General features: G+C 35.9%; 1 protein-coding gene across 1 annotated transcript in view; it reads left to right on the top strand.

Moving 5' to 3' along the window:
- LOC106466163 (beta-1,3-glucosyltransferase-like) overlaps positions 1-13,216 on the top strand; it is a gene marked incomplete at its 3' end in the record, with an annotated part of 63,206 nt that continues 49,990 nt past the window's right edge. The window contains exons 1-2 of the mRNA XM_013926406.2: positions 1-111; positions 12,157-12,243. Of these exons, the coding sequence (XP_013781860.2) occupies positions 12,168-12,243 (76 nt within the window). The remainder of the gene's footprint in view (positions 112-12,156; positions 12,244-13,216) is intronic.

Raw genomic sequence — 13,216 nt, 5'->3', positions numbered from 1 at the left:
TCAAATATTTTATTTATATGAGGATTAGTGAACTTCGTTAGATATTTTAACAACCGTGTGATACCGGCTATAGTGAGTTGCCCTACGATCTGAGGAGGAAGACCGTATTGAGTAAGTTTGCAGAAATAGTGGAAGTAGAATTATTTTAACCAAACGTATGTTTTATACTTTGAAGTTTAACTAAGAAAAATGAAACTCGCAAAATGTCATTTGGTCCACCAAAAATATCATCCTCTTCACCCAGTGACCAGTGTTGAGGCACCAAACAAACTAGGATGCCAATGAATTATGGATAATTGATATAAATACCAATAAATAATATTATTAATAATAGTAATACCGAGTAATAGCATTAATAACTATTATACTTACAGTTATTATAGTTTTGTTCTATATTATAGTGGGACCGGAACTGGCGGAAGCTTACGAATGATGAATTATAAAAATAAAATATAGAAATAATATATATAAGATAAAATAATTGCATATTTTACGATGTGGGGATGCTATATTATAAAGTACAAATAATATATCTGTTGTATTTGTATTACCTATGTATGCCGGTTGTTGCATAAATCATCATTAAATGTCATTGATTAAATTCAAATGTCTGAATGCAGATTACGTCACTAGATGTACATATATAATTATAATCCAGATATTTATATGGACTTGGATGAGACGCAAACATAAAAATATTAAAATATTTTACCACAACGTCACCGCTGAGTATAACTTAGATTGTTTGTTTTATTACAAAGATACACAACAGCCTTTCTCAGTTTCTGTCCATCATGTGGAATCAAACCACAGTTTTTAACGTTGAAAGCCCTAAACTTACAACTGTATGTGATCCACTGTGGTACCTTAAGTTGTTAGTTGTTATATTGTTCCAAGTAATATAGTGATTCACATGAATCTCCATTTTTCTTGTACTTACAAGTTTATAACCAAAGCTAAAGCAAACTTAAATATGTTAATGTACTGTTTTAGTCCATAACAATTTGAATAAGCCTAAAATTAAAACTGAAGTGAGTGAAGATAAAATTAACATAACATGGTACCTATGAAATAATTTAGACAAACATCAAGGCTTGACACTGACAGTAAATGCCATCAGTTCCCTGTAGTCCAGGGTATAAAAGTGAATCAGCAAGACCAAACCTTTATCTCTCCAACTAGAGAAACGAATAAAATCAGTTTTTATTAATATAGTTTTGCTGGTTTGTTTTTAAAAGATATTTATTTTTAAATAAAATACTGGTACTGAATCATAAACCTAATAATTTCTTGAAGAACCATATATTTGTTTGTGTTGTTTCATTTGTGCATGGCTTTGTACATCATCCAGTATTATAAAATGTTGGCTTTTGAGCAAAGTGCTCTAGTTTATCAGTGTGTTGTTTTGCTTTGTGTTTAACAACCTTTATTTTATTGAAATTATCAGATATTGTTTTTACAGATGTGTAATTTATTGTAAAGATGAATAGGGCATATACATCAAAATTAGACTCATGAAAAATGGTAGCTACAAAGCTATTGGACAAGTTATCTTAGAAGTTAGCATCAACATATCTTTACATATGGACAACAAAGAACCATTTGGTCTTTCAGAGCTGTCATTGAGAAAGATGACATCAACGATACAACTACAATTGAACTATACACACAACATGCAACTCTTACGGAGTTACATAACCAAATTTGTTATAACTATCAGCTTTAAAATATTTAACTTTTAACACTTGTTATGAAAACTAAATAATAATTAGACAACTAAATGAACTAAATAATAACTCTTACACTAAATAGTCTTCTATATCCAACATCCATAGGTCAATCATCCTGTTAGAAAAATAAAACTGTCTTGACTGGAACCTAGCCTGTCCTATCTATATCTTAAGCTTGTGTCATCTTGTCCTATTATCTTCAGAATATAGCACAAAGAAATCAAAGGCCTTTGTTCTATCAATCCCTTGGATAATATTTTAAACTTCAATAAGATCACGTTTCCCTTCTTTTCTCAAAAGACAATAAGAGATCTTAACCTGTTCCTACAAGATAACCTTTTCATCTCCAGTCTTTCTTGCAGTAACTCCAATCTAAACCCTTTTCATTAAATCATCATCCTTTCCTAGATAAGGAGATCAAAACTGTATACAGTATACCAAGTAAGGCCAACTTTGGATTTGTATAGTGACTTAATTACATATTTTGCCTCATAATCAGTATGTCTATAAATACATCCAAAAATTCTGTTATCTTCAAAATAGCTTTACTCCTTGTAACAGAGCACTGCTTCAGTGGCTTCTCCACCATTATGCCAGGATCCTTTTCTTTAATCATGCTGTTGAGTGGGATCTCATCTTTATTAAAATTGCATTACCTTGATCTTTCTTTGATTAAAGGTCATTTGCCAAATATTTTTCCAACATATCAATTGATCCAAGTTATTCTCTAATATCTGAACATTCTCAGTACAGCTAGAAATGCCCAAGAATTTATTATCATCAGCAGACTTTCTAATTTTGGAATTATACCACTGTCAATGATTAAATAAGAAAAATTAAAGGTCTGAGCACTGATCCCTAAGGCACAATATTAGTACCAAGGATTTAGTTTGGCTGGATTCCATTAACAACTACTATTTACTTTCTTTCATCTAACCACCTACAATCCAATTAACTAGTCTTTTTCCCCTGACCTCAAGGGATAGCAAAAGAAGGTTTGGACCATTTTCTCAAGCTTTTTCAAGCAAGTTGATATTTGGAATTGTTGGAGTCAGGGATAAGCAGTGTAATTCCTTATGCTGAATTAATTAATCTAGTGATCAACACCTTAGAGCACTTGGATGGATAAAATAATGCCTGAGACATGTTGCCAATAAGTTGCTCTCATTTTGGATCCTAGAGAGACCTGAGTAATCCAAGGGCTATGTTTAGAGCTCAAATACGGTACCTGTGAGAACTTGCAGCTTATGTTATTCCCATGATATCAAAAGCCTCCATTCCTACTACTGCTCTAAAGTCATCTATTTTATTTCTTATTCTTCTAGCATTACAATAGTAACAATTAAGCCTATCCATATAACTACTTCTGTGCTCATTTCCTATGCTAAACTTTTGTCTGTATCTTATTCTTTTTGTATTTAGTTTTCCTGACCTTCACCACTGTCTAATTATAGTTTAAAACTCCCCTTACAGCTGAATCAATAGCCTTAGCAAACAAGCCAGCCTCTACCCTATTTAAATGTTAACCATCCATTCCAAAAAGCCCCTTTCTTCCACTGAACTGATCCCACAAGTCCAACCAGCCAATCTGCTCATCCTTACCTACTAACCTAAGCCTAGCATTTAGCCCTAGTGACCTACTTATAACTTATAACCTCACAGTTAATTCTGTGCAGTATCACTGACAAAATTAAGTTATGGCCTTTTTCTTTAATTGCTTTTATCAACCCCTTGTACTTAGTAATTAGCTCCTCTCACCAACCTTTCCTTACATCATTAGCACCTACATGCACCACAAAAACTGCATCTTTGCTAGCCCCCTTTATTATATCTCCTTCTCTGTCAGTTATATCCTCTCCCTATTTACCCCACAGACTATACTATCTACATGCCTTGTCAAGGAATCACCTATAACTATGATGTCCTTATCATCTACATCCTTGTTTGATCCTTTTGTTTTCCTTCCCTCCAATATTTCCTCATCTGCAAAAGCCAAGAGCTGAAATTTGTTGCTCAAAAGAATAGGCTAATTATAACTAAATTCACTACTTTTTACTCTAATAGTACTCTTTCTAACCTCCTGAAAGTCATGGTTAGCTGATGTATCCCTTGCATTTAAGAGCTTAAGTTCCGTTTGAAATCCTACTGCCATTTCCCACAGTTTACACTTCTCTTTATCCATTGGCTCTACTTTAATCATGATTGCCTCTAACTTCTCCTCCAACTTACAAACTAAATAAAAATTGCACATCTTCATTACTAGCTTTCTTAAAAGTACATGCTAGTCCCGAGTTCCCAAATAAAACCCACTCATTGCACCCATTACACCCAACAAACTGTGAATGCTTAACTCCAACACTAGTCTTAACCATTGTATTTATACTTATAGCCTGAAAATAAATACTCAATACCAAATACCAGTAGCCTTTGTTAACACTGTTACTGTTAAGCCTAATGTTTAAGAACCAATTATATTATTTTTTTATCACCACTTTGTCTTCACACTAAAGTAATAAAGTTTATCTTTAATTATACTGACATGCACACTACATCCATTATAGTAAGAAGATATCAACATTTTCAGAACTCAAAATTATATGCAATTCAGCTACTATTATATACTACCAATAAATGTAGGCAGTGATTCTTTGGGTATCTAATTAAATAAGAAATATTGGTATATATAAAAAAACAAAAAACCTTCAAAGTTCAGATCTTATAAAAGGAATATTTTCATGTATGATAAATCTGGAGATTATGTCAGAGAATGTTAATGTTAAAATGGTATTGACAATAAGTGTTTGACTCCTAAGGAAATATCATTGGTTTAAATATTTACAAGAAGATGCATGTAATCTACAAAAACTCATAGACCTTAAAGTTTAAGTTACTCAAGTTGAAATTATGTAAGTTACTAGAAAAATGTGTTCATGTATAAGGGTATTGTGTAAAAAAATGTTGAAAGGCCAGTTCTATAAAACGTTCACAAATATGATAGAGAAGTATTCAAAACCAAGTGTTTACAGGATATATTATGATAAGCTGAAGAAAAGTACACTTATAACACGCTTAAAATATAGATCACGCTGTAAGAGTAAAGTCATGTCAACTAAGTGTACAGACTCCATTTGTGGTCAAAGAATAAATGTTAATATTATCAGTTAATAAGTATTAGCAAGGATATTTTTATATATTTTAGTAAAACAGGTAGTAGTATATAAAGGTTGCTTGTAAGTATTGGTACATGTAGCACGATTTTATCTAGTTAAACCTGAACAAGACCACAATATATGAAATAAGCTCTAATTTCTTCTGTTAATACTAAAATTTTCTTTGTTATATGTTTGTATCTTCATTCATTCAAAAAATTTGCACATCAGCAAATTAGAGACTGAAAAAGTGGAAAAGGGAAGGAAATGTAAAACTATTAAATGATCTGTGAGCATTTCTGATTTGCTAATTTTCTTCTAGTCTTCAGTAGGTTTGGTATAAAATGGTCCATAAAGTGTGCATGTCAGTGTCTAACATTAGCTCAAATAAAGGAACTTCTTGGATATGCAACTTGGATTTTGGTTAATATTTGTAAATATATGTTACTGGAAGTATAAGTATTTATGTTGGCAGGTAATTTTAATATTGTTATTTTACCATATATTACCAGACATTTCCTTCTATAAAACTTTGAATTAATCTGGTGTATGTATACGTATATATTAAGGTCCTTATTTGCAGGTTAAATTTCAGATTAAAAATTCTAAATCTCTACCTCCTAATTTTGTTCCAATGTACAAAATAACATTAAATGTTGAAATACATCCATTTCAGACCATATTTAGAGGTTGCTCAATGAGGTTGAAGTTCTATACTGCAGTGGCCTGGTAGCGTATGTACTATGTGATATATAAAGACATTTGTTATGTTTTGTAAATTATTTATTTAAAGTATATTCTTTTATTCACATACAATACTATAATTATGTAATTATATGATATTGGTCATAATCCAAAAATTCGGATAGAATTTCAAGACACCAGAAGAAGTTTGTTGTGTTTTTTGTGATGAAATCTTCAGTTGATATGTCCTCTGACTTTCTGATATTCAGCTGTATGCACTTTGGAGGTTCATCCATGTCTTCTTTCTCCTTTAGTGCTTTTACATTGCTTGTTTTGTCTCTGTAGATACAGCTGAATCAAAGAATGCCAAACTAGTGAGATATTATAGATGTCCAGCAAGTTTTTAAAAGGCTGATTTTGAAAGAGTAAAATTCACATTCTTATACTTGAAAAGACATTGTAGGAAGTTAAGATCATTACAAGGAGCAGAAATGGTATCAGGAGCAGTAAACTGTGGCCTTAGATAGACTTGAATAACAAAGATGCGGGTGTCACAGAGTCTTCTTTCCTCATGGCCAGTGAGCTTAAACTGTCCTATAAACATCCAGATCTTGAGGGGATATTTTTGGTCATCCATTGTGCATGATGCAGTGTTCCAGGTACTATAAATCACACTTTATGAGGAGGGATGCCACCAAAAAAAAAGGTTATGGTTAGTTCAAAAAGCTCTTGATAATTGTCTCTAGGTTGGCTGACCTTAAGTTGTCTTTTCAAAACTCGGTAACACTGTCCTTAACTTCCTCTTTTTTCTTCTACTTCATCATGATCAGCTGCAGTTTCATAACTGGATTGGTTCATGCATTCCCAAGATTGCTGGAATTGATTGAAAATAGCAATATCTGGACCAGAGAAAAGCCCCATACAGTCTTTTGAAAACACAAGCCAGAACAATATCTATTTGGCAATTTGCTGGCATGTGAAATACAGAAGATTTATGTTTAATCTTTGTTCTAACAGCACACATGCTCCATTTCTGTGAACAGTGTTATTTGCTGTTGTGTCATAGCAAACTGCCTTTACATGATCAATGACTCCCCACTTTTCCAGCAAATGTGCCACAGCAGAAGTTGATCCTCTCCAGTATTAGAAATCGATTCTGGAACACCTAGGAGTTGGTTTGCTTTGCTTCAGACAGATCACCAACAGACAATTCACTTGTTCTTTCTCTGTAAGATCATTAAAGAGCTTGCTGTCCCAGTGAACTACAAGTGAGACTTTTGGCTGGAACTGTTCCTTTAAGTTCTTGACAAGTTCTTCATATAAGTGATTTCAAGATCTTTGGATTGAGGAACAGTTGTTGCTTAGTTCCTGCACATCATGATCAAGGCTGATGTGAGCTGTGGCCATAAGGAAACATGTTCCATTTCCATCACTCAGCTTGGTTTTGCCCATAGCTGCTGTTAATTCAGGAGTGATAATATCATTTCTTGCTACTTTGTTCTTATCACTTTATCACTGTATCGATCAACTTCATCATCACTGTTATGGGATGATTCCCAACAACTGATAGTTTCATTCAAGGTCTATTGTTCCTGCTCAGCATGCCATTTTCTGTCAATACTTGCCTAACTTCTTTTTTCAGCCTTTGATTCCAGTAAAGAAAGAATCTTATCTACCTGGCCCATGCACCCACAACATCCTTTTTCTCTCTGAGCAAGAAGAAAGTCCTTGTCTTTTGGGATATTGATCAGGGTCAGAGTGCCCCTATGAGTGTTTTAAAAATGGTCATTCAGATTATTCACAAACTCTGCTTCAATAGCTTGTTGTATTTCACTTTTCCTTTTTGAATGTTTCTTTAGCTTTGTCCATTTTTCAGAAAAGCTTCTCCAGTTTGATAATGGTATGGTGTTCTGGACAAATTGCAATTCAAGCCTTGTGTCAAAAAGCTGCAGCCTCCTTGGTCACAACATTTGAACTGTCATGTTTAATGTTTTGAGATAGTTTTGTCGGGTGGTCAAGACTCTTGCCTGACATTTACATGCTTGGGGCTGTGCTTCCATCATTTCATGGAAGACTGGGTTCTGTTAGCTCATTTGGAATGGGAGTCTGCCCATCACACTCATCTTCTGCTCCTGAAGGCAGCTTGTCTGGGTTGGTTAATCAAATTGGAGGAGCCATTCTTTATATCTACCAAGTATATTGTCCATTTAGATGTGTTTTTCAACACTCTTCTCAATTGGGCCCAACATTCTCCTCTTTGACTTCACGTGATGGAACTTTCATTTCTCCATGCCCTTACTGCTCCCTCTCTTACAGCTTGTGAGGTTCTATTACTTTTGGGGATGTGGTCTTCCATGGAAGCCCTTATTCCCTTAGGTCGAGCTCATATGAGGTCTTTTCAGTGGATTCTGCACAACCCCAGGAATCCATTGGAGGCTCCTATTTCCCTTCCTCCTTCCCTTATAGGTGATCTGTATTTGTGGTTGGGCAAGGTTCACACATCAGTGGGTGTTCTGCTTCCTCCCCTTCATCCGAATTTACATATCTTTATGGACGCTTCCCTTCAGGGCTGGGGGCATGGGTCGATCAGAAAGATCTTACCATATCAACATCTCAGCACTTCTGGCTGTAGGTTGTGCCATAGATCATTTTCTTCTTCTTGCCAGTAATTATCTGGTCATGATCCATTCAAACAATTCTACAGTGGTGGCTTAGCTCAATCATCAAGGTGGCATCCATTCTTGTTCCCTTTGCGGTCAGACCTTGGAACTCCTTTTTTGGGCCCACACATTCAGTATTCATATCATTGGGTGTCATGCTTTGGGTGCATTCAATATTTTTGCAACTTGTCTCCCATCCCGACACGGTTTATCTGATAGAGTGGTCTCTTGATCCTCATGTTTTTCAGTGGCTATGCCTTCAGTGTCTGTGCATTTGCCACATTCCTCAATACCTAATTACCCCTGTTTTGGTTGCTGGTTCCTCATCCTCTTGTTCTGGCTGTTGATGCGTTCAGTCAAGATTGGACCAACAAATACCTGTATGTTTATCCTCCCAAACACCTTCACAGGGTGATCTCGATCATTTACGTCACACTGTGTCAAGCCCTTCTGATTACTCCATACTGGCTGGCACAACCATGGTTCCCGCAGTTGCTTCATCACCAATCTGCCCCTCCATTACCCCTTTCTCTTACTCCATCCCTTCTGCATCAACCTCGGTCACCAGCCCTTCCTATCCTCTGTCTTCATGCCTGGATTTTATCTGGTCCCTGATGAGGTGATCCAGTTTGTCCCGGTAGTTCGCTTCTTTTTTTAGCTTGTTCCATTTGCTCTTCCTCTAGGGATATTTATCAACATAAGTGGAATGTGTTGTGCCATTTGTTTGGGGTCAAGGGTTTTCCCCTGCTCAACTCACTGTTCCTCAAATTTTGCATTTCCTCACTTGGCTGTTTGATCAGGGCCTTCTGTCTCCTCGATCATGGATTATTGGTCTGCCTTGTCCCACACTTTTCTTTTTCCAGGTACCAAAAGGTTTTTACTTCTCCTACCTTTTCCTGTTTGTTACATTCCTTCTGGATTAGTTGTCCACCTCGGTATGCTATTATTCTAGTTTGGGATGTTAATGTGGTTCTGCACTGCCTCACTTTACCTCTGTTTGAACTTCTGTCCTCGTCCTTGATTTTTCACCGATCCCTTAAGAGTTATTTCTTTCTCCTACTTCTCTGTGGACATTGTTGGTCGGACTTATTTGCCATCAACTTTCCACGAACTTTATATCATTCCACAAATATTCTCCTTCATCCAGATTGATCTTTCCTTCTCAAAACTTCAGTGACTCGGGAGGGTAATTCCCCCTCACTGATTTCCCTTCCTTTCATTTCCCATCTTTATCCTCGGTCAGATTTGGATAGGCTACTATGTCCTGTCCATACTCTTTATTGTTATGTTGCCCACATGACTTCCTTCCATGGTGCCTTTTCTTGCCTATTCATTCCTTAGCAGACATCTTCTGTTCGTGTTCTTTCTCCTTCCACCCTGACCAACTGGGTTCAGCTTTTTATTTGTTTGGCTTATTCTTCCTGTAATTTTTTCCAGGTGTCTTCTCATCAGATCAGGCACCTTACATTTTCCCTGGCATCTCATCTCCATTGTCCCTTGGAGGAAATTCTTCAGTCGGGCATGTGGACTACCCCACATACATTCATATCTCACTACCTGCATCGGATTTTTGTGTCTTCATCTTCAGGTTATCGTCTTCCATCTGTAGCCAATCCTCTGACTTTGAGACTGTGACTAGGTAAGTTATCTTGTATATATATATATCTTGATTTCTGGGGCTTTTCCAGTTTATTTTTTTACTGTCTGGATCCCACTCTGTGGTGAGTGGTGCCTGACCAGATATGTTTCTCATAGTCAAATCCGCACTATCAGGCCATGATGACTTGACAATTATAATTTCAATGTCCACATAATGCACACCGCTGCAATGGGGTGTTCCACAAGATCACTTTTATGTTTGGCCTCAAGATATATTTGCTTCATTAATATGCCCATTCCATACCATACTCACCCATGGACTTTATGAGTAAAGCAGAAGGAGATAGCTGCCCATCCATATCATGCCTTCGGTTGAATAAATCATGTATGGTTGGCTTTTCAAAATAGGGTTTTCATGGTCACTATCTACAGTGTTGTCATTCCTCCGGACTCTCCACAAATGTTTTCTCCCTTTCTTTTCTTCCAGTAGAGTATGGGAGTCCTTACCATTTTCCAGTTTCAAGCTGCTGGGGTGGTGGACCCTGGAGGCATCCACCTGAATGTAATAATGATAGATGATACATATAATGATAAAACCATTTAGTTGAGACTAGAGCAATGGTGTTCTGCTGATGTAGATGACATGTCCTCGGATCTGATGCTCCATCTCTGTATGGGTTTTATCCAAGGGGATGTGGTAGCTTTGAAGTGAGCCATCAAAATTGCAGTTCACCCCTTTGATTGGTATCCCTCATGGATGTTGGTTCCCAGTGGCTGGGTTTTGGATTCAGAGCTGAACCAAGAAACATAAGTCCTCACACGTGTATTATAGGTGACTCTGTGTCCTCACTCAATTATACTTTGGTTCCTCCATTTGTGTTGTGGGTCACATTGGTGGTTCTTACTGATTAATACAGTTCTTCCTCTTATGATATCTTTTGATTTTCTTATACCGAGGATGTTATTGCACTAGGGGTGGTTCCTCTCAGATTGGTTTTCAGTGAGATAGTTTAAATTATAGAGACACCTTTACTGTACTGTTCATCCGGGTTTCTGGTTCCTGGAATGGTCAGACAATTTATCACTTTGCTATCATGTGTCCCGTTCACAGCTTTGGGGGTACAATATTTCCTCCAGTCTCATGAACTTGAGGTGAAGATAGTATGATCTTCTTTCTTATCCCCACCAGATGGCTGGGTTTTGGATTGTAGTTGCCTTGCTGTCAGTATGATTCTCTTTCCTGCCCTCACATGGATGTTGATTCCTGGTTGCTGGGCTTCAGATTATAGTGGACTTACTGATGATATGATCCTCATCCTACCCCCACATGGATGTTGGTTCCCATTGGCTTGGGTTTTGGATGCAGTTGACTTGCCCTGTATGAACCGTCACACCCTAGCCACTCTACAACCTAGGGCCACATCCATTTAATTTCCCTCACATTCCAGTACTCTATGGGTTTGAGATTTGTTATATGGTGGTTCCCACCATTTTTCTCTCTCATAGGGATGTTCTCCTTCCTTTTTTTTCTGCCCATATCTGTGACACCTCATTCCACACTGGGTGAAGAGTATACCTGGTACAGATGTGGTGTTGTCTCTCATGTATGATCCTCTACTGTGAGGATCTATTCTTTTAGAGTGTTCATCGGATGCTTTTGAGGAATGCTGCTTTGTTTTTCTCTTGCACCGGTCCCTCCACCTATTCAATGTGGGATTCTAGCTATTCATGTAAGCGGAGGTAATGTATCATATCGGAAGTTATAATTTTCCTATACTGAAAATATATTTCTGATAGGTACTTACATCCTCTCACCCTTCCTCCCTGCTGAAAACCAGTGCTTCCATTTTCTGCCAAAACTCAAAGTGATAGTTCGTTAGAATCAAATAGAGGGAGTCACATGCATCAGGAGAGTGTGTTGCACTCTTATTGGTGGAGGATTGTCACATGATGACTTACATGCGAGACGCATGTGGGAGCTCAAGGCTTGTGGCATGCAAAAAAGAAAATTGCATATAGAGGGCAGCCCTGAATGAGAATACTTATTTACATGAGAAGAGGTAAGTACGTATCAGAAATATATTTTCAGTACAGGAAAATTAGAACTTTGATTATTTTTTTATTAGAAATTGTTAAATCACTGAATCTATTCCTTTAATACATCAGACTTGTTGCTTTTAGAAACTTGAATTTTTTATATATTATTGAAAAAATTAAATTTGCTTGTTTAAAAACTTCATAATGATTAAAGTAACTGGAAAGACATTTTCAGTTGAAAACTGTATCTTAAGTTTTGGTAAATATTAACAATTCATTACACTTTCACTCTTACAGGTTAAGTAGACATGCGTGTACTGTTGATATTACTTCTCTTAGGAAGCTGCTTCTTGATGGGAATAGGTAAAACACCAACTGATAAAGGTTAGTCAGTTTTATTCATTTTTATTCTGTGGCAGGATAATTGAAAAATTAGAAGAATACACATTTAATAAGACATTGTTTAGTTTTTTGTTCAGTGCATTTTCTAAAAATTAGTGCTATCTGGAGATGCATAAAAATATAAGGATAACCTGTTTTTCTACAGGAAAAAAACTTCTTACTGACCTGGTGACACATATCTATCAGTAGCCTGCTTTTTTTTTTCCTTCCCCTTTTTTAATGGATATGACTTTATTTAGCTTTATAGCATACACTTGTCCCTTTCTAATACAACATAACTTCTTTTAAGATTATCAGAAACTATGTGATTGTTTTTGTAACTGATTATTGTGTGATATGATAAATGATATGATCTTTCTCTCTCTGAATAATTCCAGTTTACTTTGTTTTATATGCTTTTTTTTAGTGTTTGGGTATTTATTCCACTTGCCTTATGTTGTCACAGCTGGATTATAATTATTATTTGAATGAGCTATTTTTGTGCTAGTGCTAGCCTAGCTACAAGTCTGTTATTTTCAGCCATTTTCACTATTTTAGTGGTTTTGGTTGTTGTTTATGTAGAACTGTACATGTAGTGAAGTATTTTTAATAAAATAAAATATAAGTTTGTCCATGAATATATTGAGTATTTGTTTTGAATAGTCCATGTGCAAAGTAAATGCATTTCACATGTTTTATGTTTTTTTTTTCAGTAAAACTTTATAGTTTATCTGTTGTTTTCTCTGCCCTATCTCAAAACAGGATCAGTCAATACAACCAATCTCGTAACCACAAAAAAAAAAAAAAAATTGACCTAAATTAACCTTTTTTTCTTTCTAGAATGACTTCAAGTTGTAACATGAAACTACATTTGTTTATCCTAAGTAGCTCTAAGTTCATAACATTATACATCTATTTATAATTAAATTTTATTGTTTTATTGCCCTTTAAACCATGCCTAACTACTATCAGTGCC

Source organism: Limulus polyphemus, unplaced genomic scaffold (assembly GCF_000517525.1).
Source record: "Limulus polyphemus unplaced genomic scaffold, Limulus_polyphemus-2.1.2 Scaffold2173, whole genome shotgun sequence".
Taxonomy (NCBI): domain Eukaryota; kingdom Metazoa; phylum Arthropoda; class Merostomata; order Xiphosura; family Limulidae; genus Limulus; species Limulus polyphemus.
This window is presented reverse-complemented; position numbering and strand designations above follow the sequence as displayed.